Here is a 25,108-nt window from a genome sequence, read left to right on the forward strand (position 1 = left end):
GTTTTATGTGTATGTATCCAACCGGGTGACGCGTATCAGAAAATCCACACACCCTGACCAGTGGAGCTACGTCTCCACAGACCTGAACCCAGCAGACCTTGCCACTAGGTCTCTACCAGCAGCTCACCTGCAACGCAGTGCTTGGTTCTCAGGCCCGGCCTTCCTGTCTCATGGCAATGCAGAGGAGGCACCAAGTCAAGAGTCAAGTCTCTTCACTCTATTGGAGCCGGAAGCTGATGCTGAGATTCGACCTGATGTTACAGCCCTGGTTACCAAAGCCTCAGAGTCTCAGCTGGGTTCTCAACGCTTCGAACGATTCTCAAGCTGGATCACACTCCGTCGGATTATGGCCCGGCTCATCCATGTTGCCAAATCTTTCCATGAGAGAGCAGAGGATGCTGAATGCAAAGGCTGGAAATGTTTCAACGATGGAGTCAGCACAGGAGAACTTTCACAGGCCAAAGCTGTGATCATTCAGTCTGTCCAGCATGATTTCTTCAATGAGGAATTACAATGTCTGGAGAAGTCAGTCCCCAGACAAAGTCCACTCAGGAAACTAAACCCTGTTCAAGATGAAGATGGTCTACTTCGGGTTGGAGGTCGCTTAGCATCTGCAGACCTGTCAAAAGAAGAAAAACACCCTGTGATCATCCCACGGACTCATCATGTTGCTACACTGCTGGTGAGATACTATCATGAGAAAGTGGCACACCAAGGACGACACATCACGGAAGGAGCCATCCGAGCTGCAGGATACTGGATCATTGGCAGCAAGCGTCTGGTTTCCTCTGTGATTTTCAAGTGTGTGATCTGTCGCAGGCTACGAGGGCAGTTAGAAGGCCAGAAGATGGCAAACTTGCCAGCAGACAGACTCACTCCTGAGCCACCATTCACCAATGTTGGGCTCGACGTCTTTGGCCCATGGACCGTCATGATGCGTCGCACAAGAGGAGGTAGTGCGGACAACAAACGATGGGCTGTACTTTTTACATGCATGGCTACCAGAGCTGTGCACATTGAGCTGATTGAGTTCATGTCAACAGACAGCTTTATCAATGCTCTGAGGAGGTTTTTCTCGATCCGTGGTCCAGCAAAGCTTCTACGCTCTGACAGAGGGACTAACTTTGTTGGCGCTTGTAAGGAGCTGGGCATCAATGAGAACATCGCAGCAGTGACAAACTTCCTTCAGGAGAGAGACTGCACATGGGTGTTTAATCCCCCTCACTCATCCCATATGGGTGGTGCATGGGAGAGGCTCATTGGGGTAGCTAGGCGTATTCTGGACGGTATGCTGCTTCAGACAGGACCTACTCGTCTCACTCATGAGATCTTGAGTACGCTGATGGCCGAAGTCATGGCAATCATGAATGCGAGACCCTTGGTGCCAGTATCAACTGACCCCGACATGCCAGCAGTCCTCACCCCAGCGATGCTACTTACTCAGAAGATGAGTGCTGTTTCCGCCCCCTCTGGAAACTTTGACATGAATGTACTGCATGGAAAGCAATGGAAACAGGTCCAGTGTCTTGCGGACACTTTTTGGAAGAGATGGAGAGGAGAATATCTGTCTACACTACAGAGTCGCAGAAAATGGACAGAGGAGAAGCCAAATGTCAATACAGGAGATGTTGTCTTGCTGAAAGACAGCCAAGTGCACAGAAATGAATGGCCAGTGGGACTGATTGTGAAAACTTTGCCAAGCAGTGACAAAAGAGTCCGTAAGGTGGAGGTGAAGATAGTCAAGGGAGGGACTGCCAAGGTATTTCTGAGGCCAGTCTCAGAGATTGTGGTCCTGCTTTCAGAGGAAACCTGCAGAAAGGATTAAAAATGCTTATAGCCAAAGGACTTTTCTTTTATGATTTAGTTAAATGGTTAGTGGGTTAAAAGTATTATTCCCAAGCGGGGAGTGTGCTGCCTTTCATTAGAAACGCATTTTAGAAATAGTTGAGTTGATTATTTTAGGTGTTTAGTGCCACCTAGTGGATAGTTTGGTACCTAGAGTATTTGCAGGAATTCTGCACATTTCTTCAGTTGAGAACGAGTCACGCAGCAGAGCTCATGTGTCGCAGCGTTATTTTCTTGTTACGCTTCTGCCTTGGATACTATTTGTCTGTAAGTACACGAATCCTGTAGATAAGTAGTCTAATGTTTACCTTTTTGTAGAAAACGTGCGTTTGAGCCATTTTCTCTGTAAGAAACAATGTTTGTTTGAACATGCTCTAGCTACGCTAGCCAGCCTTTTGATGCTAGCTGATTTAGTAGACCAGGCTAACAGTTTATCATTAGTTTGTTGCTAGTCACAGTTGTATGCATGTATGTTGTATGTATTGGTATAGACATAATTTAGTTGAACATGAGAGAATGTTGTTTAGCCTGTTGAACATACTTTTTCCTGAAGATTACTTTCATGTGGATTTGACTATAGATATGGCAAATTTGATTGTATTTTGTAATTGGATTTCTCAGTGAGATTAACAACATTTCAATTGTGTAATCAGTGTGTTCGCATATCAGTAATTGTGTTTGTGTACTAATGAATGTGTATTTGATTTCTGTATTGTATTTCAGTTTTACAACGAGACTCTTTCATTAAACTACAAGAAAAGTCAAGCCTTGTGATTGGGAGATGTCAAGTTGTTAGCTACCTGTCTAGCTCTGCATAGTAACGCGCTGCCAGGGCAGTACAGTAAGAGACAAATGTATTGTTTGTTTGAGTGTATTTATTTTTTCATAAAACCATCAAATTATATATTGCTCCCATTCCTTTCTTTTTGTTTGTACTTTTTGGAGTTTCCCTTGTTTCTACTGGACCAGACACACAATCTGGCACAGATGTGTTTTCAACCACTACAGGAAACACTAACCTGTTTAACCTTTGACCCTAACCCTGACTACTACAGGAAACACTAACCTGTTTAACCTTTGACCCTAACCCTGACTACTACAGGACACACTAACCTGTTTAACCTTTGACCCTAACCCTGACTACTACAGGAAACACTAACCAGTTTAACCTTTGACCCTAACCCTGACTACTACAGGAAACACTAACCAGTTTAACCATAACAGGTTTTAGTAACACTAACCGAATCAATATTGAATTGTGATAATCGATTCTGAACCTTGTGAATCGGAATCGAATCGATTCTTGAAATTCAAATCGATACCCAGGCCTATTTATAATAAATATATATCTTATATATATTGTCACCTTATTAAAATAATGGCGTAAGTCATATTTTTTTGTTTTTCAGAAAACACAAAAAAGGGCCCAAGGGGGCCATGGGTCATTACATACAGGCACAGGGTCACATGGGTCATTACATACAGGCACAGGGTCACATGGGCCATTACATACAGGCACAGGGTCACATGGGCCATTACATACAGGCACAGGGTCACATGGGTCATTACATACAGACACAGGGTCACATGGGTCATTACATACAGACACAGGGTCACATGGGTCATTACATACAGGCACAGGGTCACATGGGTCATTACATACAGACACAGATTCACATGGGTCATTACATACAGGCACAGATTCACATGGGTCATTACATACAGGCACAGGGTCACATGGGTCATTACATACAGACACAGGGTCACATGGGTCATTACATACAGGCACAGGGTCACATGGGCCATTACATACAGGCACAGGGTCACATGGGTCATTACATACAGGCACAGGGTCACATGGGTCATTACATACAGACACAGATTCACATGGGTCATTACATACAGGCACAGATTCACATGGGCCATTACATACAGGCACAGGGTCACATGGGTCATTACATACAGACACAGGGTCACATGGGTCATTACATACAGACACAGGGTCACATGGGCCATTACATACAGGCACAGGGTCACATGGGTCATTACATACAGGCACAGGGTCACATGGGCCATTAAACTACCGGGGTAGGAACAGGGTGATCTCTTCAATTGAGGATGTAGGGAATTTGACCAGAGGTGGGCAGCATCATGAAGAGATGACTCAGGCAAAACATCTAATAAATACTGTAATATGTTAGAAATACCTCCAGCCATTCATGAGCTGAGACACTGCCATGCCACTGGACTGAGGTGAGCTGCATTGAATTCACCACTAGGGGGTGCATGTACATAAGGCTGACCCCACTGCAAACCAAACCACTAGGGGGCGCATGTACATAAGGCTGACCCCACTGCAAACCAAACCACTAGGGGGCGCATGTACATAAGGCTGACCCCACTGCAAACCAAACCACTAGGGGCACATGTACATAAGGCTGACCCCACTGCAAACCAAACCACTAGGGGCGCATGTACATAAGGCTGACCCCACTGCAAACCAAACCACTAGGGGCGCATGTACATAAGGCTGACCCCACTGCAAACCAAACCACTAGGGGGCGCATGTACATAAGGCTGACCCCACTGCAAACCAAACCACTATGGGGCGCATGTACATAAGGCTGACCCCACTGCAAACCAAACCACTAGGGGCGCATGTACATAAGGCTGACCCCACTGCAAACCAAACCACTAGGGGGCGCATGTACATAAGGCTGACCCCACTGCAAACCAAACCACTAGGGGCGCATGTACATAAGGCTGACCCCACTGCAAACCAAACCACTAGGGGCGCATGTACATAAGGCTGACCCCACTGCAAACCAAACCACTAGGGGCGCATGTACATAAGGCTGACCCCACTGCAAACCAAACCACTAGGGGCGCATGTACATAAGGCTGACCCCACTGCAAACCAAACCACTAGGGGTGCATGTACATAAGGCTGACCCCACTGCAAACCAAACAGCACTGATACATGGTTTCAGTTCCACCTACTGATAACTGTACATACATTACAGAACCATTTGATCATTCATTCCTGGCACATCCCAGATGTTCTCCAGTGTTATCCTGTCTATGTCTTGACCTCTGGAGGGTAGAACAGAATAGGAAGTGTATTTGCATATATAACCAGTACAGGCACATTGGAATTCTTATTGCTTGTTCTTACAGTATCTTATCAGCACTAATCATTTCCTCATTCCAGTTCCCAGGTACACAACTAGACATTATAAGGTTCCCAATCTGCCAATTTACTACCTGTAGTCTAGCAGTCTATCAAACTGACCTTCATCCATCCAATCATGGATGACTGTGACTGTGACCATCATTTCGGCGGGTAGTGCTATATATATTGTAAAAAATCAATAAAAAAAAGTCTTCATATACTGTAAAAAAGCTACTAAAAGGCCATCGCTGAGTGTTTGACACCTCTAAAGTATGAAAGCAGGAAAGTACAACATTTATTTATCTATTTTTTGGAAGGGGGGGGAGGGGGGGGTAGATGAAACTGGATGGGATCAATGATGGAGACAGGTAGAGCTGTTCAGAGATGGGCCAGAACCCCAGGCCCAGATAAAGGATGTGTGGTACTGTACTCTACTGTACGTGCTGGACAGCCAGCAGTCTCAAACCCAGTACGCTAGTTTAGCCCAGACGCTGTGTGGGTCCTGGACAGGACGATGGAGAGGATCTGTTCCTGAAGCAGCCATCTTGTGAGTTTGTTCCCAGCGTGCTGATGGCAGGGGGCCGAGCCATATGTCTGCAGTGTGGCGCGCCGCCGGCCCCGGGTCTAATAAAAGCACGGCCCCCCGCGGAGCTGTGAAGAGGCGCTGTGACGATGACGTGTGGTTGTGGTGTACAGGTGGAGGCGCTAGGCAGTAATTGTTGGTGGAAGCAGAGTGCTCTTGTTCCAGGCTGAGGTTTGCTGATGTATGTAATCAGATGATCTCTGACCGTGTGTAATGAACACCATCTGTACCAGCCTGCTACACAGACAGGCCAGTGTCTCCACTGAAGACTACCCCACCCCTACCCCAGCTACAGAGAACTACCCCAGCTACAGAGAACTACCCCCTCCCAGCCAGAGAACTACCCCTACCCCAGCTACAGAGAACTACCCCAGCCAGAGAACTACCCCTACCCCAGCCAGAGAACTACCCCTACCCCAGCCAGAGAACTACCCCTACCCCAGCTACAGAGATACCCCTACCCCAGCCAGAGAACTACCCCTACCCCAGCTACAGAGAACTACCCCAGCCAGAGAACTACCCCTACCCCAGCCAGAGAACTACCCCTACCCCAGCTACAGAGAACTACCCCAGCCAGAGAACTACCCCTACCCCAGCCAGAGAACTACCCCTACCCCAGCCAGAGAACTACCCCTACCCCAGCCAGAGAACTACCCCTACCCCAGCTACAGAGAACTACCCCAGCCAGAGAACTACCCCTACCCCAGCTACAGAGAACTACCCCTACCCCAGCCAGAGAACTACCCCTACCCCAGCCAGAGAACTACCCCTACCCCAGCCAGAGAACTACCCCTACCCCAGCTACAGAGATACCCCTACCCCAGCTACAGAGAACTACCCCTACCCCAGCTACAGAGAACTACCCCTACCCCAGCCAGAGAACTACCCCTACCCCAGCCAGCTACAGAGAACTACCCCTACCCCAGCTACAGAGAACTACCCATACCCCAGCCAGCTAGAGAACTACCCCTACCCCAGCCAGCTACAGAGAACTACCCCTACCCCAGCTACAGAGATACCCCTACCCCAGCTACAGAGATACCCCTACCCCAGCTACAGAGATACCCCTACCCCAGCTACAGAGATACCCCTACCCCAGCCAGAGAACTACCCCTACCCCAGCCAGAGAACTACCCCTACCCCAGCCAGCTACAGAGATACCCCTACCCCAGCCAGAGAACTACCCCTACCCCAGCCAGCTACAGAGAACTACCCCTACCCCAGCTACAGAGATACCCCTACCCCAGCCAGAGAACTACCCCTACCCCAGCCAGCTACAGAGAACTACCCCTACCCCAGCCAGAGAACTACCCCTACCCCAGCTACAGAGAACTACCCCTACCCCAGCTACAGAGACCCCTACCCCAGCTACAGAGAACTACCCCTACCCCAGCCAGAGAACTACCCCTACCCCAGCTACAGAGACCCCTACCCCAGCTACAGAGAACTACCCCTACCCCAGCCAGAGAACTACCCCTACCCCAGCCAGAGGACTACCCCTACCACAGCCAGCTACAGAGAACTACCCCCACCCCTACCCCAGCCAGCTAGAGAACTACCCCTACCCCAGCCAGCTAGAGAACTACCCCTACCCCAGCCAGAGAACTACCCCTACCCCAGCTACAGAGGACTACCCCTACCCCAGCTACAGAGAACTACCCCTACCCCAGCTACAGAGAACTACCCCTACCCCTACCCCAGCCAGCTAGAGAACTACCCCTACCCCAGCCAGCTACAGAGAACTACCCCTACCCAGCCAGAGAACTACCCCTACCCCAGCTACAGAGAACTACCCCTACCCAGCCAGAGAACTACCCCTACCCCAGCCAGCTAGAGATGACCCATACCCCAGCCAGCTAGAGAACTAGCCCTACCCCAGCTACAGAGAACTACCCCTACCCCAGCCAGCTAGAGATGACCCCTACCCCAGCTACAGAGAACTACCCCTACCCCAGCTACAGAGAACTACCCCTACCCCAGCTACAGAGAACTACCCCTACCCCAGCTACAGAGAACTAGCCCTACCCCAGCCAGCTAGAGCCAGGCTGGTGTCATCCCTGAGGGCTTCCCTGTGTGACTGTTTTTTTGCTTCCCTCTGGAATATGTAGAGAGTGGGTCGTATGCCCTCCTCCCTTGTTCTCTGTAAAGCGCATTGTGTTGCCTTTGGTTATGAAATGCGCTATACAAATAAATCTTTGATTGATTGATTGATTGACAGAGATAATGAAACAGATCACACACTCTCATTTTCATTTTCAAACCACATATTCTTTTGACTTCTTTCCTGGCCCAGTTCCCCAACATGAGTAGAGGGCTCAACAGCTCAGCTGCTGAGTAACTACTGCAAAACACAACGGGTTCTTGGTGTCTCTTGAATAAATGTTATTTATTTTATTAAAAGGTTCATTTTTCACCATAGGTTGACAATGCAACCAAGACCAAACTGATTGAAATCCCCACCTGGTTTAATATAGGGCATATTTATATGGTTAAAACTCAAACTGTCTGTACAAAGAAGCCAAGGCAGGTCTTTATAGCAGCTAGTGAGGGTTGGAGGAAGGAAGGAGTGCTACACGGTTACAGTGGTGCTGTGACCTGAGTTACACTCAGCTAAACAACTGCTCAACTAAACTCAGCTGAAGTTGCTGTAGAGTAGAGCGAGTTCAGAGAATCTACCTTGATAAATCTGATAAACAAATCTATAACCCTACAATGGTACTCTGCAGTGAGTGAGAGTCTACTGTAAGGTGACCTCACATGTCAGGAATGGATGGACTCAACTCTGAGAGCATCAGCTGAGCTGAGATGTTGTTTGTTCTCTGTTCCTGGATGACAGATGTTCAGTTGGGTTGGGACTTTGCGCTGTTTCAAAGAAGCTGTGGGTAGAAATGACCGTTTGAATTTGAATTTAACATTCTTTAGTCTCAATGGATCGTGTGAAAGACTCCTTACCTCAACAGTTTGGCATATGTTTTGATAAGAATGGGATTAAATGCCGCATTGAAGATTTATTTAATTCCAGCACTGCGCCTTTAAATCGGTACAACTTTAACTGCCCATGCGCAGAAAGCTGTGTTGAGTTTTCTTCAACCTGAAGAGCCGAGCTGGCCAGAGAGCTAGCAGCTAGCAGCTAGGAGCTAACAACACATCACTGGCCAGAGCTAGCAGCTAGGCTAGGAGCTAACAGCCCATCACTGGCCAGAGCTAGCAGCTAGGCTAGGAGCTAACAACCCATCACTGGCCAGAGCTAGCAGCTAGGAGCTAGGCTAGGAGCTAGGCTAGGAGCTAACAGCCCATCACTGGCCAGAGCTAGCAGCTAGGCTAGCAGCTAACAACCATCACTGGCCAGAGCTAGCAGCTAGGAGCTAGGCTAGGAGCTAACAGCCCATCACTGGCCAGAGCTAGCAGCTAGGCTAGGAGCTAACCACCCATCACTAGTCTCTCTGCTAGCTGGTGTGATTCTGGCCAGACGAGGCTACAGTCGCATAGTTGTTTCCCAGTGGATTAAAAGGAAGCTACGGAATCAAATGCGCTTTAATTCATCTTTAACGCTTCAGCAAGACAGCGGGGAACCAGACAGAAACCTGGCTTTACACAGATCTGAGATCTGTTGAATACCAAGATCCCCAACACACCCGTGTTATGACTGCTGCTCCAACCCGGGTTCGGTTCCGGGACTAATGTTAGATCCCATTTAAACAATAATATCTCCTTTTGTCCCTTTCCATGTTAAAGATCATGTTTATAACCGGGGGATGTTGATAGATCATGTTTATAACCGGGGGATGTTGATAGATCATGTTTATAACCGGGGGATGTTGATAGATCATGTTTATAACCGGGGGATGTTGATAGATCATGTTTATAACCGGGGGATGTTGATAGATCATGTTTATAACCGGGGGATGTTGATAGATCATGTTTATAACCGGGAGATCATGTTTATAACCGGGGCTCTCAGAGTCCCGTTACCGCAGAGAGGATCTTTCATCTCCAAACCAGAAGATAATCGTGGAAGTGTTTTTACGCGTTAAAATGGCTGCTGAAATCCTGTTTTTTGGAAGAGAGTAATGTTCTTCAATAAGATGTAGTAAATGTTGCAATAAGGAAACTAAGCCTGTTTGAAGTCAGAAGTGTAATTTGGGACAGTGCGTCGCTCCAACATGTTTTCCAGTTTTGTGCGCTGAGAAGATTTTTCCACCCGGATCTGCAGGAGGGAGAGTGAGAGAAAACCTCCCATACTGCCTTCTCCTCTTTGTTTTTCACCTTTTATAGTATATTCACCTCTTAAACGGTATTTATTCCTGCCCGGGATGAAGAAATAACCTTCTTTAGACTGATTATGCAAGAACTAACCTTCTTTAGACTGATTATGCACATCGCTCAGAAAACATTTACGACAAACGTTGCTCCTCGAACGAGTCCCCCAGATAATTAAAACAATCTGGGTCCCAGAGAGCAGAGAATACAGGCCTGGTCTCACTCTGAAAGGCTTGGTCTCTCTCTGACTAGAAGATGGATGCAGGGAAGACGAGCAGGACTGAGCTGTTCCCTCCCCCAGGCAGCAGACTGCAGGGGGTCCCCAGATACCTGCTGCTCTGCGTGTTGTTCTGCTTGGGGCTCCTCACCCACGCCTCCCCGGGGAGGGCCTGTGAGAAGAGCTGTCTCTCCGGGAGGTGTGTGAACGGGACGTGCGTCTGTGACCGAGGATGGGTGGGGGACCAGTGCCAGCACTGCCAAGGAAGATTCAAGTAAGTTGTCTGTATTGTATCACACGCACTGACCAGACTGACCCCTGCTTCTGGAATCAACAGATGGATCAAACATTAACTGCCATTTCCATCTGTGGTGTGAAGGTGCTTTCCAGGGCCTCTGGTAGGGCCTCTGGTAGGGCCTCTGGTAGGGCCTTGGGTAGGAAACCCCACAGGTAGCCCTATAACTCTGTCAGCCTCAACGGTAGTTGCTAGGTGAGCCTGTTGACATAAAATATAGACATGAATGAGATAGATCGACAGTTCATGCATTAGATACATCTCTCCTCAGATTGACAGTTGATGCATTCCATCTCTCATTTATCTAAAAGCCTGACTGCTAGTTTGATTGGTTTATTGGTTTGCCAGAAGAGGACCTGGGTGAAACCCCAGAGGCTAACTCTTGGCTTCAACCTATTGTGTTAAAGTGGTCTGAGTTAGTGTTAAAGTGGTCTGGCTTTAGGGTTGTTTATAGTGTTAAAGTGGTCTCGATGTCATAAAGATAGTTTGGAGCAGGAAAAAGCCTATAGCTGATTAATCGTCTGATAACACACCTTTTTTATGCCACTCAAAAGCTAAATACCTAAATAAATGTGAATGATCAAACTCAAGGTAGGCTAAAAGGCAGAGAGTGATAAACTCAGAGAGGTCAGGCCTACATGTCCTGTTTGTTTCCTCAGGCGTTGAAGCCTCTCCTACCTGCACACACCTGACCTCTGACCCCTGTGAGGCCTCCATGTCCAACAGAGCAGAACACATTTCCTTCACTATTCATTCCCTCTATGAATGATTGTGTTTCACTGAGGAGAATCTCTAAGAATGTCTTCTTCTCACCCAAGAGTAGGCTATATCCAGGACATTTTCTTAAAATACCTTTATTTATATTTATCTTCAGTAAAGTTCAAATAAAGTCGCCTATTCCTTTTTGTCAGTTGCTGGGTGGCTGTGGTCCAGATCCTTGTCAATCAATTCAAATATATATATAAGATAAAAAGTATATTAAATATGTAACGGAACAACCTTAAATATGTGGTGTCTTAGACCTACATGGTTTGAATATGGTGTATTTCCAGAGGGCAGAGGCAGCTCAGTATGGCCACTATCACAACCCAGTTCAGACCAGTTCTAAAAGATCCTATCAGCTACGATTAATCAGCAAAAACTATTAATCGGTCGACCTCTAGTCTGGGTTAGGGTTGTGTAGTCTGGGTTAGGGTTGTGTAGTCTGGGTTAGGGTTGTGTAGTCTGGGTTAGGGTTGTGTAGTCTGGGTTAGGGTTGTGTAGTCTGGGTTAGGGTTATGTAGTCTGGGTTAGGGTTGTGTAGTCTGGGTTAGGGTTGTGTAGTCTGGGTTAGGGTTGTGTAGTCTGGGTTAGGGTTGTGTAGTCTGGGTTAGGGTTGTGTAGTCTGGGTTAGGGTTGTGTAGTCTGGGTTAGGGTTGTGTAGTCTGGGTTAGGGTTGTGTAGTCTGGGTTAGGGTTGTGTATGGTGTTAAAGTGGTCTGAGTTAGAGTTGACTGTGATGAGTCACCAAAGTTTTATTTCCTGAGAGATCACCTTGCCCACGACCTGAAGAACTACTAGCTCCGCCTCTGACCCCCCCTGCTGGGGCTGTTTCAGTGGGCCAGCCCTCCCCCCCCTGCTGGGGCTGTTTCAGTGGGCCAGCCCCCCCCCCCTGCTGGGGCTGTTTCAGTGGGCCAGCCCTCCCCCCCCTGCTGGGGCTGTTTCAGTGGGCCAGCCCCCCCCCCCCCCCCCCTGCTGGGGCTGTTTCAGTGGGCCAGCCCCCCCCCCTGCTGGGGCTGTTTCAGTGGGCCAGCCCCCCCCCCCCTGCTGGGGCTGTTTCAGTGGGCCAGCCTCCCCCCCCTGCTGGGGCTGTTTGAGCTGTTTCCAGGCTGTGTTTTACTCTATGATGGAGGCAGGTTTCGTCGCTCAGAGCTCACCGCGTGGGTGGAAGCTCCAGCTTGAAGTTTTATTTGAATTCACGTTTCTTCCCCACAGTTTGCGTCATCGATCATCTCAGATGTATTTAGTGGATCTAAAAGCAGAGCTGGCAGACGGGTGCAGGATTAATGAGACTTCAGGACCCCGACTTCGTCGAGGTGTCTATAAATAGTCCTGCTCCAGGTAGAGCTCAGTCTCTCTGTCTCTCCCTGGGTGGAGCTGACGCTATTAGCACACCTGGGCTCACTGGCCACTCATCCACACACTTTATTGAAAAAACTCAACGTTTCGACCCTTAGGTCTTCATCAGGCAACTTCGATGGAAGTTCTTCTTCTTTGGAAGTTGCCTGATGAAGACCTAAGGGTCGAAACGTTGAGTTTTTCCAATAAAGTGAACCGGGAGATATCGGTGTGTAGATCTCTCTCCTCTCTCCTCACATATGCACTCTAAGATCCAGCACCTGGCCTAGTAAGGTTGCTACTGGCTACTCATCCACACAGCCTCACCTGGGCTCACTGGCCTCTCATCCAGCCTCAAACACACACAGCTCTGCCCTCTGAGAGGGAATCATCCAGACCTTTAGAACAGATGTTGAGAAGTACTCAGTCAGGTGTGTGTGTGGATGATGCTGGCCAGCTGCTGCACCAGGTCTCCACCCAGCGCGGCCTCTTCATCATGGCCTCTTCATCATGGCCTCTTCATCATGGCCTCTTCATCATGGCCTCCCTCGTTCAGCTCAGGGAACAGTGTTCAGGTGTAGAGAGAGCTAGCTGAACAGTGTTCAGGTATAGAGAGAGCTAGCTGAACAGTGTTCAGGTATAGAGAGAGCTAGCTGAACAGTGTTCAGGTGTAGAGAGAGCTAGCTGAACAGTGTTCAGGTATAGAGAGAGCTAGCTGAACAGTGTTCAGGTATAGAGAGAGCTAGCTGAACTAGCTGAACAGTGTTCAGGTGTAGAGAGAGCTATCTGAACAGTGTTCAGGTATAGAGAGCTATCTGAACAGTGTTCAGGTATAGAGAGCTAGCTGAACAGTGTTCAGGTATAGAGAGAGCTATCTGAACAGTGTTCAGGTATAGAGAGAGCTATCTGAACAGTGTTCAGGTATAGAGAGAGCTAGCTGAACAGTGTTCAGGTGTAGAGAGAGCTATCTGAACAGTGTTCAGGTATAGAGAGAGCTAGCTGAACAGTGTTCAGGTATAGAGAGCTAGCTGAACAGTGTTCAGGTATAGAGAGAGCTAGCTGAACAGTGTTCAGGTGTAGAGAGAGCTATCTGAACAGTGTTCAGGTATAGAGAGAGCTATCTGAACAGTGTTCAGGTATAGAGAGCTAGCTGAACAGTGTTCAGGTATAGAGAGCTAGCTGAACAGTGTTCAGGTATAGAGAGAGCTAGCTGAACAGTGTTCAGGTATAGAGAGAGCTAGCTGAACAGTGTTCAGGTGTAGAGAGAGCTAGCTGAACAGTGTTCAGGTATAGAGAGAGCTAGCTGAACTATCTGAACAGTGTTCAGGTATAGAGAGAGCTAGCTGAACTAGCTGAACAGTGTTCAGGTGTAGAGAGAGCTAGCTGAACAGTGTTCAGGTGTAGAGAGAGAGCTATCTGAACAGTGTTCAGGTATAGAGAGAGCTAGCTGAACAGTGTTCAGGTGTAGAGAGAGCTAGCTGAACAGTGTTCAGGTGTAGAGAGAGCTAGCTGAACAGTGTTCAGGTGTAGAGAGAGAGAGAGCTAGTTGAACAGTGTTCAGGTGTAGAGAGAGCTAGCTGAACAGTGTTCAGGTGTAGAGAGAGCTAGCTGAACAGTGTTCAGGTATAGAGAGAGCTAGCTGAACAGTGTTCAGGTGTAGAGAGAGCTAGCTGAACAGTGTTCAGGTGTAGAGAGAGCTAGCTGAACAGTGTTCAGGTATAGAGAGAGCTAGCTGAACAGTGTTCAGGTATAGAGAGAGCTAGCTGAACAGTGTTCAGGTATAGAGAGAGCTAGCTGAACAGTGTTCAGGTATAGAGAGAGCTAGCTGAACAGTGTTCAGGTATAAGCCTCTCACACATCATCAAACGGCCCCAGACTGTGTAGTGGTCCAGATTAATCCTGCATTGATTAATGACAACAACAAATGGATGAGATACAATCAGTTAAGGTTCAGGTCTGACACGGTATTCACCGCCCCCTGGACCTTCTGAGGTCTGATCAACAGACGTCCCCCCAGGAAGAGCACTCTGACTGGGGGACGCTCCCCTGGCCAGGCTGGATCTGACTCTGGATCAGTCAGGATGGATGAGCTCATCTGATCCAGACATCTAGAGACCCACCAGACCACACAGTAGAGGGACGATCCAGACCCACCAGACCACACAGTAGAGGGACGATCCAGACCCACCAGACCACACAGTAGAGGGACGATCCAGACCACACAGTAGAGGGACGATCCAGACCACACAGTAGAGGGACGATCCAGACCCACCAGACCACACAGCAGAGGGACGATCCAGACCCACCAGACCACACAGTAGAGGGACGATCCAGACCCACCAGACCACACAGTAGAGGGACGATCCAGACCACACAGTAGAGGGACGATCCAGACCCACCAGACCACACAGCAGAGGGACGATCCAGACCCACCAGACCACACAGTAGAGGGACGATCCAGACCCATCAGACCACACAGTAGAGGGACGATCCAGACCCACCAGACCACACAGTAGAGGGACGATCCAGACCACACAGTAGAGGGACGATCCAGACCCACCAGACCACACAGTAGAGGGACGATCCAGACCACACAGTAGAGGGACGATCCAGACCCACCAGACCACACAGTAGAGGGACGATCCAGACCCACCAGACCACACAGTAGAGGGACGATCCAGACCACACAGTAGAGGGACGATCCAGACCCACCAGACCACACAGTAGAGTGACGATCCAGACCCACCAGACCACACAGTAGAGGGACGATCCAGACCCACCAGACCACACAGTAGAGGGACGATCCAGACCCACCAGACCACACAGTCGAGGGACGATCCAGACCCACCAGACCACACAGTAGAGGGACGATCCACACCTGACCAGGGGGATACCGCTCAGAGAGACCAGACAGACAGTCACTCATGGACTCTTATGTCCCAGCAGGGTGGAGTGTGAATGAAGCGGTTCTGAAGACTGGAACGAGTGAATGGTTCAGGTTCTGTCACATGGACAGGAACAGGGGGGTGACATGTGAACAGGGGGGTGACATGTGAACAGGGGGGTGACATGTGAACAGGGGGGTGACATGTTAGGATCTGGCTCCTCAACACCTCAGCAGCAACAGAGTAATAACACAAGATAATGATAATAAAAAGCTTTAATATCAGATAAATGGTAATAAAAACGGTGCAATATAAACCAATACAATTGTAATAAAAACAGAGCAATAGACTCTGGTAATAGACTGTAGTCTATAAAGGAAATGGTGTCTGAAGGTGCTTCGCTGTCCTGTCAGCTCTCATGTCCCTCAGACGTCCTCTAAGAGTCGCCCAGGTTAATATGCAGAGAGGAGGCTCGTGTGTTCCTCATCTCTTCAGGGGCAGTAGAGTGCAGTTCTATGTCTTTGTAATATTCAGTTATTTTGCCTCAGTTATATTCAGATCCAAACTAGGCCCTAGAGACGCTCCTCTCTCCGGCTCCAGGCCTGTGGTGGGCGTTGTTCTGAGGGAGAGGCGGGCTCACCCCGGTGACCCGCCACCCCGGTGACCCCCCACCCCGGTGACCCGCCACCCCGGTGACCCCCCACCCCGGTGACCCGCCACCCCGGTGACCCGCCACCCCGGTGACCCGCCACCCCCGTCCACCGCCTGGCCATGATGCAGCATGATAGACTTACTCATCCAACTACTCACTAAAGAACTGGTTCCCAAGAAGATTGGCAGAGTATTTCCATTATTAAACAGGTGAGTGAAAGGAGAGAGGAGAGGAGATAATGAGAGGAGAGAGTGAGAGTGAGGGGAGGAGCGAGGGAGGAGAGGAGAGGAGAGAAGGAGGAGAGGAGAGAAGGAGAGTGGGGGGAGGTAGAGGAGATAGGGCGAGGGAGGAGAGGAGAGAGGGCGAGGGAGGAGAGGAGAGTGGGAGAGGAGAGAAGGAGAGTGGGGGGAGGAGAGGAGAGAGGGAGGAGAGGAGAGAGGGAGAGAAGGAGAGTGGGGGGAGGTAGAGGAGAGAGGGCGAGGGAGGAGAGGAGAGAGGGAGAGAAGGAGTGGGGGGAGGTAGAGGAGAGAGGGAGGAGAGGAGAGAGGGCGAGGGAGGAGAGTGAGAGGAGAGAGGGAGGAGAGGAGAGAGGGAGAGAAGGAGAGTGAGAGGAGAGAGGGCGAGGGAGGAGAGGAGAGTGGGAGAGAAGAGAAGGAGAGTGGGGGGAGGTAGAGGAGAGAGGGCGAGGGAGGAGAGTGAGAGGAGAGAGGGAGGAGAGGAGAGAAGGAGAGTGGGGGGAGGTAGAGGAGAGAGGGAGGAGAGGAGAGAGGAGAGAGGGAGGAGAGGAGAGAAGGAGAGTGGGGGGAGGTAGAGGAGAGAGGGAGGAGAGGAGAGAGGGAGAGAAGGAGAGTGGGGGGAGGTAGAGGAGAGAGGGCGAGGGAGGAGAGGAGAGAGGGAGGAGAGTGAGAGGAGAGAGGGAGGAGAGGAGAGAGGAGAGAGGGATACTGGTAGGTATGAAGAACAGGCCAGGAATGGAAGAGGCTTTAGGGGGCATGAAGGAGTCTGCTGTCTCACAGGAAGTACACCTGAACCACACAGGAAGTACACCTGAACCACACAGGAAGTACACCTGAACCACACAGGAAGTACACCTGAACCACACAGGAAGTACACCTGAACCACACAGGAAGTACACCTGAACCACACAGGAAGTACACCTGAACCACACAGGAAGTACACCTGAACCACACAGGAAGTACACCTGAACCACACAGGAAGTATACCTGAACCACACAGGAAGTACACCTGAACCACACAGGAAGTACACCTGAACCACACAGGAAGTACACCTGAACCACACAGGAAGTACACCTGAACCACACAGAAGTACACCTGAACCACACAGGAAGTACACCTGAACCACACAGGAAGTACACCTGAACCACACAGGAAGTACACCCTGCCAGAGGACCTGAGAATGTCTGGGACCGTGGAAACTTTTAAGCGAGATCTTAGAACAGACCTTTTTAACATTGCTTTCACCACGTAGCTTTACTTGTGTTCATATCTTGAACTGTTCTTATTTTCTCTTTTATTTAATTCTCACAATTTTGTTTCTTTAGAATCTGTTCTCAGTGTATTTAACATGATTTATATTTTCATCCATCTTTTTTTATTTTTTATTTTTTATATAAAGCACTATGTGCTACATTGATTTGTATGAATGGTGCTATAGAAATAAAATGACATTGACATTGACACCTAAGTCAGAACTGGTGCTATCTGACCCCCCGAACCACACAGACCCACACAGGAAGTCCACCGGAGACCTGATGTCTGGACTGCAGCGTGCTGAGGGTAGTCTGGGAGATGTAGGCAGAGCTGGGCAGTGCTGAGGGTAGACTGGGAGATGTAGGCAGAGCTGGGCAGTGCTGAGGAGAGACTGGGAGATGTAGGCAGAGTGGGGCAGTGCTGAGGAGAGACTGGGAGATGTAGGCAGAGTGGGGCAGTGCTGAGGGTAGACTGGGAGATGTAGGCAGGGTTGGGCAGTGCTGAGGAGAGACTGGGAGGTGTAGGCAGAGTTGGGCAGTGCTGAGGGTAGACTGGGAGATGTAGGCAGGGTTGGGCAGTGCTGAGGAGAGACTGGGAGGTGTAGGCAGAGTGGGGCAGTGCTGAGGATAGACTGGGAGATGTAGGCAGAGTTGGGCAGTGCTGAGGATAGACTGGGAGATGTAGGCAGTGCTGAGGATAGACTGGGAGGTGTAGGCAGAGTTGGGCAGTGCTGAGGATAGACTGGGAGATGTAGGCAGTGCTGAGGATAGACTGGGAGATGTAGGCAGAGTTGGGCAGTGCTGAGGAGAGACTGGGACATGTAGGCAGTGCTGAGGATAGACTGGGAGATGTAGGCAGTGCTGAGGAGAGGCTGGGAGATGTAGGCAGAGCTGGGCAGTGCTGAGGGTAGTCTGGGAGATGTAGGCAGAGCTGGGCAGTGCTGAGGACAGACTGGGAGATGTAGGCAGAGCTGGGCAGTGCTGAGGGTAGGCTGGGAGATGTAGGCAGAGTTGGGCAGTGCTGAGGGTAGACTGGGAGATGTAGGCAGAGTTGGGCAGTGCTGAGGGTAGACTGGGAGATGTAGGGTTGGGCGAGGCCCCAGTTACTATGTTGACTGAAACCCACATCGTTATTATGTGCCGTTAAGCCAGTGTGCTTATTGATGTTGTGAGAAGGCGTTTCTCAGGCTGCTGAGTCAGGGTCAGGGTTAGGGTTAGGGCTAGGGCTAGGCTAGGGTTAGGGCTAGGCTAGGGCTAGGCTAGGGTTAGGGTTAGGCTAGGGTTAGGCTAGTGTTGAGGTGAACCTGCCTGCTATTTGGGCTCAGCCACCCTGTTTACCACCACTTCAGCTTCTATTTATAGGCTGATCTTTGCCGATCATGAACCCCCTCCAGGGGCGTGCCCCCCCGTCTCTCCACAGATCATGAACCCCCTCCAGGGGCGGGCCCCCCCGTCTCTCCACCGATCATGAACCCCCTCCAGGGGCGTGCCCCCCCGTCTCTCCACCGATCATGAACCCCCTCCAGGGGCGTGCCCCCCCGTCTCTCCACCGATCATGAACCCCCTCCAGGGGCGTGCCCCCCCGTCTCTCCACAGATCATGAACCCCCTCCAGGGGCGCGTGCCCCCCCGTCTCTCCACAGTCGCCTCTTTCAGATTGATGTCGGGCTCAGCTGGATTGGTTCCAGACCAGAGCAGTGAAGTTTAAGTTTTCCCTTTCAATGACGTAGGTAAACTCAAGAGAAGTCCCATGTTCCTGTTGTGGGATTTGTGAATGCTTTCCTCTGTAAGCTGAAGGAATATTCCTGGTCCAGGATCAGCGCTTTGCTACCATGAATGGAGCTCTGCTCCGGTGTGCTTGAGTCAGGAAGGGGATGTCTTTCACTTGCATCATATTGTTGACAAAACACATCACTTTGTGAGCAATGGTTGGACATTACATGTGTGGAAATGTGTGGAAATGTCTCTGAGGTGCTGGGCAGTCATCTAGCAGGGGTCATTACTGGGCTTGAGTGTCTGCGTCTGTGTGTGTGTGTGTGTGTGTGTGTGTCTGGGTTCTGGGATTGCATCGAGCGTGTCTGGCGAGAGGCCTCTCCTGTTACACTCACTCCCACACTCTGCCGACGGGGCTTCCCAGCCAGCGGGTCTGTCGGGGGGCAGGGGGAGGGGGGGCAGGGGGCAGGGGGAGGTCTGTCCGGGGGCCCCAGAGTACAGATCTGCCCCAGACGCTCAGATGAGTACAGATCTGCCCCAGACGCGCTCAGATGAGTACAGATCTGCCCCAGACGCCCTCAGCTGAGTACAGATCTGCCCCAGACGCCCTCAGATGAGTACAGATCTGCCCCAGACGTGCGCTCAGCTGAGTACAGATCTGCCCCCGACGTGCGCTCAGATGAGTACAGATCTGCCCCAGACGCCCTCAGCTGAGTACAGATCTGCCCCAGACGCCCTCAGATGAGTACAGATCTGCCCCAGACGTGCGCTCAGCTGAGTACAGATCTGCCCCAGACGCCCCCTCAGCTGAGTACAGATCTGCCCCAGACGCTCTCAGCTGAGTACAGATCTGCCCCAGACCCCCTCAGCTGAGTACAGATCTGCCCCAGACGCCGGTCAGCTGAGTACAGATCTGCCCCAGACCCTCAGCTGAGTACAGATCTGCCCCAGACGCGTGCTCAGCTGAGTTGGTCTGTCCAGAGTGCAGTCCAGCACTAGGACCCTGGGGTGTCTGGAGAGAACTATACTGTTTCACACTGTCTGTGTGAGAAGATTGTCAATTAGAAGGTAATTGCTAAATACGGGCAGCTGTTGATCCGGTCTGTTGAAAGAATGAGGCCTATGGAGAGTTTGTGGAGAGCCTCAGTGACAGTCAACCATTAACATGACCTAGAACTAGACTGAACTAGACCTGCTCTCTCCACCCTAGACCTGTTCTCTCCACCCTAGACCTGCTCTCTCCACCCTAGACCTGCTCTCTCCACCCTAGACCTGCTCTCTCCCCCCTAGACCTGCTCTCTCCACCCTAGACCTGCTCTCTCCTCCCTAGACCTGCTCTCTCCACCCTAGACCTGCTCTCTCCACCCTAGACCTGCTCTCTCCACCCTAGACCTGCTCTCTCCCCCCTAGACCTGCTCTCTCCACCCTAGACCTGCTCTCTCCACCCTAGACCTGCTCTAGACCTGCTCTCTCCACCCTAGACCTGCTCTCTCCACCCTAGACCTGCTCTCTCCACCCTAGACCTGCTCTCTCCACCCTAGACCTGCTCTCTCCACCCTAGACCTGCTCTCTCTTCCCTAGACCTGCTCTCTCCCCCCTAGACCTGCTCTCTCCACCCTAGACCTGCTCTCTCCACCCTAGACCTGCTCTAGACCTGCTCTCTCCACCCTAGACCTGCTCTCTCCACCCTAGACCTGCTCTCTCCACCCTAGACCTGCTCTCTCCACCCTAGACCTGCTCTCTCCACCCTAGACCTGCTCTCTCTTCCCTAGACCTGCTCTCTCCACCCTAGACCTGCTCTCTCCACCCTAGACCTGCTCTCTCCACCCTAGACCTGCTCTCTCCACCCTAGACCTGCTCTCTCCACCCTAGACCTGCTCTCTCCTCCCTAGACCTGCTCTCTCCACCCTAGACCTGCTCTCTCCTCCCTAGACCTGCTCTCTCCACCCTAGACCTGCTCTCTCCTCCCTAGACCTGCTCTCTCCACCCTAGACCTGCTCTCTCCACCCTAGACCTGCTCTCTCCACCCTAGACCTGCTCTCTCCACCCTAGACCTGCTCTCTCCCCCCTAGACCTGCTCTCTCCCCCCTAGACCTGCTCTCTCCACCCTAGACCTGCTCTAGACCTGCTCTCTCCACCCTAGACCTGCTCTAGACCTGCTCTCTCCACCCTAGACCTGCTCTCTCCACCCTAGACCTGCTCCCTCCACCCTAGACCTGCTCTCTCCACCCTAGACCTGCTCTCTCCACCCTAGACCTGCTCTCTCCACCCTAGACCTGCTCTCTCCACCCTAGACCTGCTCTCTCCACCCTAGACCTGCTCTCTCCACCCTAGACCTGCTCCCTCGACCCTCTGACCAGTCCACAGACCCTCTGACCAGTCCACCGACCCTCTGACCAGTCCACCGACCCTCTGACCAGTCCACAGACCCTCTGACCAGTCCACCAACCCTCTGACCAGTCCACAGACCCTCTGACCAGTCCACAGACCCTCTGACCAGTCCACCAACCTTTTTGTTTTTAGAATTATTTGGGCAAAATTCACAAACAAATCCCAAGTTGCCATGGAGATCTTCTTGAAATGCTCTCAAAATGGTGTGTTTTTCCTCGACTCAGCAGCTGTGCTCCTGGTATTCAGAGTGATGGAACTGCACCGCCCAAGGGGGGAACGCTGTCTCCACACTTTGATATACTTACCTTGTCTTTGACGTCCATCACTGAAACAGCATGGTGGAGTTCATGAAGTCGATGAATGGCAGAGATGATTGGCTCAACGTAGCTCCCAGGCTTGGATGAGGAAGGGCCTGTCTGGGAGGGGATGGATTTGGGCTGATGAGGAAGGGCCTGTCTGGGAGGGGATGGATTTGGGCTGATGAGGAAGGGCCTGTCTGGGAGGGGATAGATTTGGGCTGATGAGGAAGGGCCTGTCTGGGAGGGGATGGATTTGGGCTGGGATCGTCACCGCAGTGGAACGAGCTCATCAAATATTCATAGGGACACAGTAAATAATTAAACCACGGGCTCCCCCACAGCTCAGCCACCTCCATGCCCACTGGTTGAAGGTCTGGTCTGTGTTGTAACAAGCACTATGCCCCGTGGTCTGACTTCTGGCCGGCTGCTAACTCGTGTCTCATATCCGGTTTGCTTGGAGAGAAAGGTTGCTGGCCGTTGGGGAGAGCTGTAGGCTGGTCTGGGATCAGTTGCTGCTGAGGGGGAAATGTTGATCCAGCCAGAGATGTGAACCCTCTGTTTCATATCGGCGGGCTACGCAACGCTGACATGCAGCTGACGCATGGCAGGGGCTGCCAGAACGGGGCAGAAGGCATTTTGAAGCTGTGTGTTCAGTGTTGTTGTTGTCTTGTTCTAGCTGGCTCAGTTGTGGTACTTGCGTCTGAATGTGTGACGCCCAGAGGATTTGTGGCAGCTGTGTGAGCTGATGTCAGATCAGTAATTGGGCCGTAAATGTTTTAATCCAGTATGTGGTGTTTGCTCTGGGAATAAGACCTCTGCACCTCCGCATATTTCTCTTCAAAGGCCAAAAAGAGGCGTCTGTAAAGCCCAGTCTGAACACTCTCCCATGATTAGTGTCAACTGGTTTCCATCGGTAGGCATCGTTCTGTATTCTGTACCGAGCTGTAGAGCACTGTCGCTCTGGAATATTCTACTGTGGGATCGATCTCCTCGAAGTCTCTCCTGCAGTTCTTGAAATACAAAGCAGAGTACATCGAACATTCATCGCTGGGATATTCCAAACCCTTATTGGTTTTCTGACAACTTCGCCTCTTGCAATACGGGTCAATTTAGATGCACATTGAGATGAGTTAAAGACTGAAGCAGCCATCCTCTGGGGGAAAAGGCCTACATAGACATATAAGATGGGTTCTACTTCCTGTACCATGGGCTTCCTGTCTGAAGGTCTTCCATTTTTGTCATCATAGCCTTTGGTTTCACATATATGATACATTTGTTGTGGTGTTCAGGATATGGTTCAGGTTCTCTCTCTTCTCTCTCTTCACATGAGTGGAACACAACTAGGCTAATACTAACTTTGCCATGGTAACACAGCCTATATTGCCATAGAAACAATAGCACTCGTCATTGGCAGAGGATGCTGGTCATCAATCGTCCCTGTGTTTCCGTGGGGACGACCAGTCAGACATCATTGGTTGTTTTATCAAAGGAGCAGGCCAATGAGTAGGGCCGTTGAGAACATGTGACGGCCTGTGTTTGATACAGTAGGTCGACTACAGTAAGTTAGACGCTGTGACTTTATAACACCATAACATCTCAAATTGTTTTTTGTTTATGTTTGGGGGAAAGGAACCTTCATAAAAATGTATATCTATTGTTTAATAGTCTTGCCAAATTGTGCCAATGTAGCGAAAAAGGTTTGAAAGGTATGTTTTCACTGTTGTGTGCAGACTGGTAGAACTAACATCATGTTGTCCCTCTGTGTCCCCAGGCTGGCCGAGCCCTCGGGGTTCCTCACAGACGGCCCGATCAACTACAAATACAAAACCAAGTGCACCTGGCTGATCGAGGGCTAGTACGTCCACCGCTGGTTCAGTATGACTACGCTAGCTCTGCTAGCTCTCACTCACAGACCTGCTATCACTCACAGACCTGCTATCACTCACACACCTACTATCACTCACAGACCTACTATCACTCACAGACCTCCTATCACTCACAGACCTGCTATCACTCACAGACCTGCTATCACTCACAGACCTCCTATCACTCACAGACCTCCTATCACTCACAGACCTGCTATCACTCACAGACCTGCTATCACTCACAGACCTACTATCACTCACAGACCTACTATCACTCACAGACCTACTATCACTCACAGACCTGCTCTCACTCACAGACCTACTATCACTCACAGACCTGCTATCACTCACAGACCTACTATCACTCACAGACCTACTATCACTCACAGACCTACTATCACTCACAGACCTACTATCACTCACAGACCTACTATCACTCACAGACCTACTATCACTCACAGACCTACTATCACTCACAGACCTACTATCACTCACAGACCTACTATCACTCACAGACCTACTATCACTCACAGACCTACTATCACTCACAGACCTACTATCACTCACAGACCTACTGATCACTCACAGACCTGCTATCACTCACAGACCTACTATCACTCACACACCTACTATCACTCACAGACCTACTGATAACACGTGTTCCTCTATCCTCTCCTCCGTAGCCCAAATGCGGTGCTCAGGTTGAGATTCAACCACTTTGCAACAGAATGCAGCTGGGACCACATGTACGTCTACGACGGGGATTCGATCTACGCCCCTCTGGTGGCTGTGTTCAGGTGAGTTCCTCCGTCATATACTTACAAACAAAAACGGGATCATTTCAGTCATATAGCTGTGACTATCCAAACCCTGCAATGAACGTGTGCGAGTTATGGACACGCTTGATAATATATCCAGCAGTCATTACCAGAACGCACCTCTCTCCTCCCAGAAACCTGTCGGCCCACGGAGACCCTCAGCTTTATGTTTGTGTGCTCAGCAGAATGACAGAACTTATTCAGAACTTAAGCAGAAGCAGCAGGCGGCTAATTTAATCTGTAGTTTATTCAGATCTGTATCCAGAGCAGCTGTAGTGAGATCTGTATCCAGAGCAGCTGTAGTGAGATCTGTATCCAGAGCAGCTGGAGTGAGATCTGTATCCAGAGCAGCTGTAGTGAGATCTGTATCCAGAGCAGTTGTAGTGAGATCTGTATCCAGAGCAGCTGTAGTGAGATCTGTATCCAGAGCAGCTGTAGTGAGATCTGTATCCAGAGCAGCTGGAGTGAGATCTGTATCCAGAGCAGCTGGAGTGAGATCTGTATCCAGAGCAGCTGTAGTGAGATCTG

At 50.4% G+C, this 25,108-nt stretch overlaps 1 protein-coding gene across 1 annotated transcript in view; it reads left to right on the forward strand.

Annotated features, from left to right (window-relative positions):
* Positions 1–9,105: 9,105 nt before the first annotated feature.
* The window catches only part of atrnl1b (attractin-like 1b), a 120,866-nt gene continuing 104,863 nt past the window's right edge, over positions 9,106–25,108 (forward strand). The window contains exons 1-3 of the mRNA XM_084455866.1: positions 9,106–10,351; positions 23,669–23,752; positions 24,446–24,559. Coding sequence (XP_084311992.1) covers positions 10,116–10,351; positions 23,669–23,752; positions 24,446–24,559 — 434 coding nt within the window. The 5' untranslated portion in view covers positions 9,106–10,115. The remainder of the gene's footprint in view (positions 10,352–23,668; positions 23,753–24,445; positions 24,560–25,108) is intronic.

This window comes from Borostomias antarcticus (genome assembly GCF_949987555.1).
Source record: "Borostomias antarcticus genome assembly, chromosome: 22".
NCBI lineage: Eukaryota > Metazoa > Chordata > Actinopteri > Stomiiformes > Stomiidae > Borostomias > Borostomias antarcticus.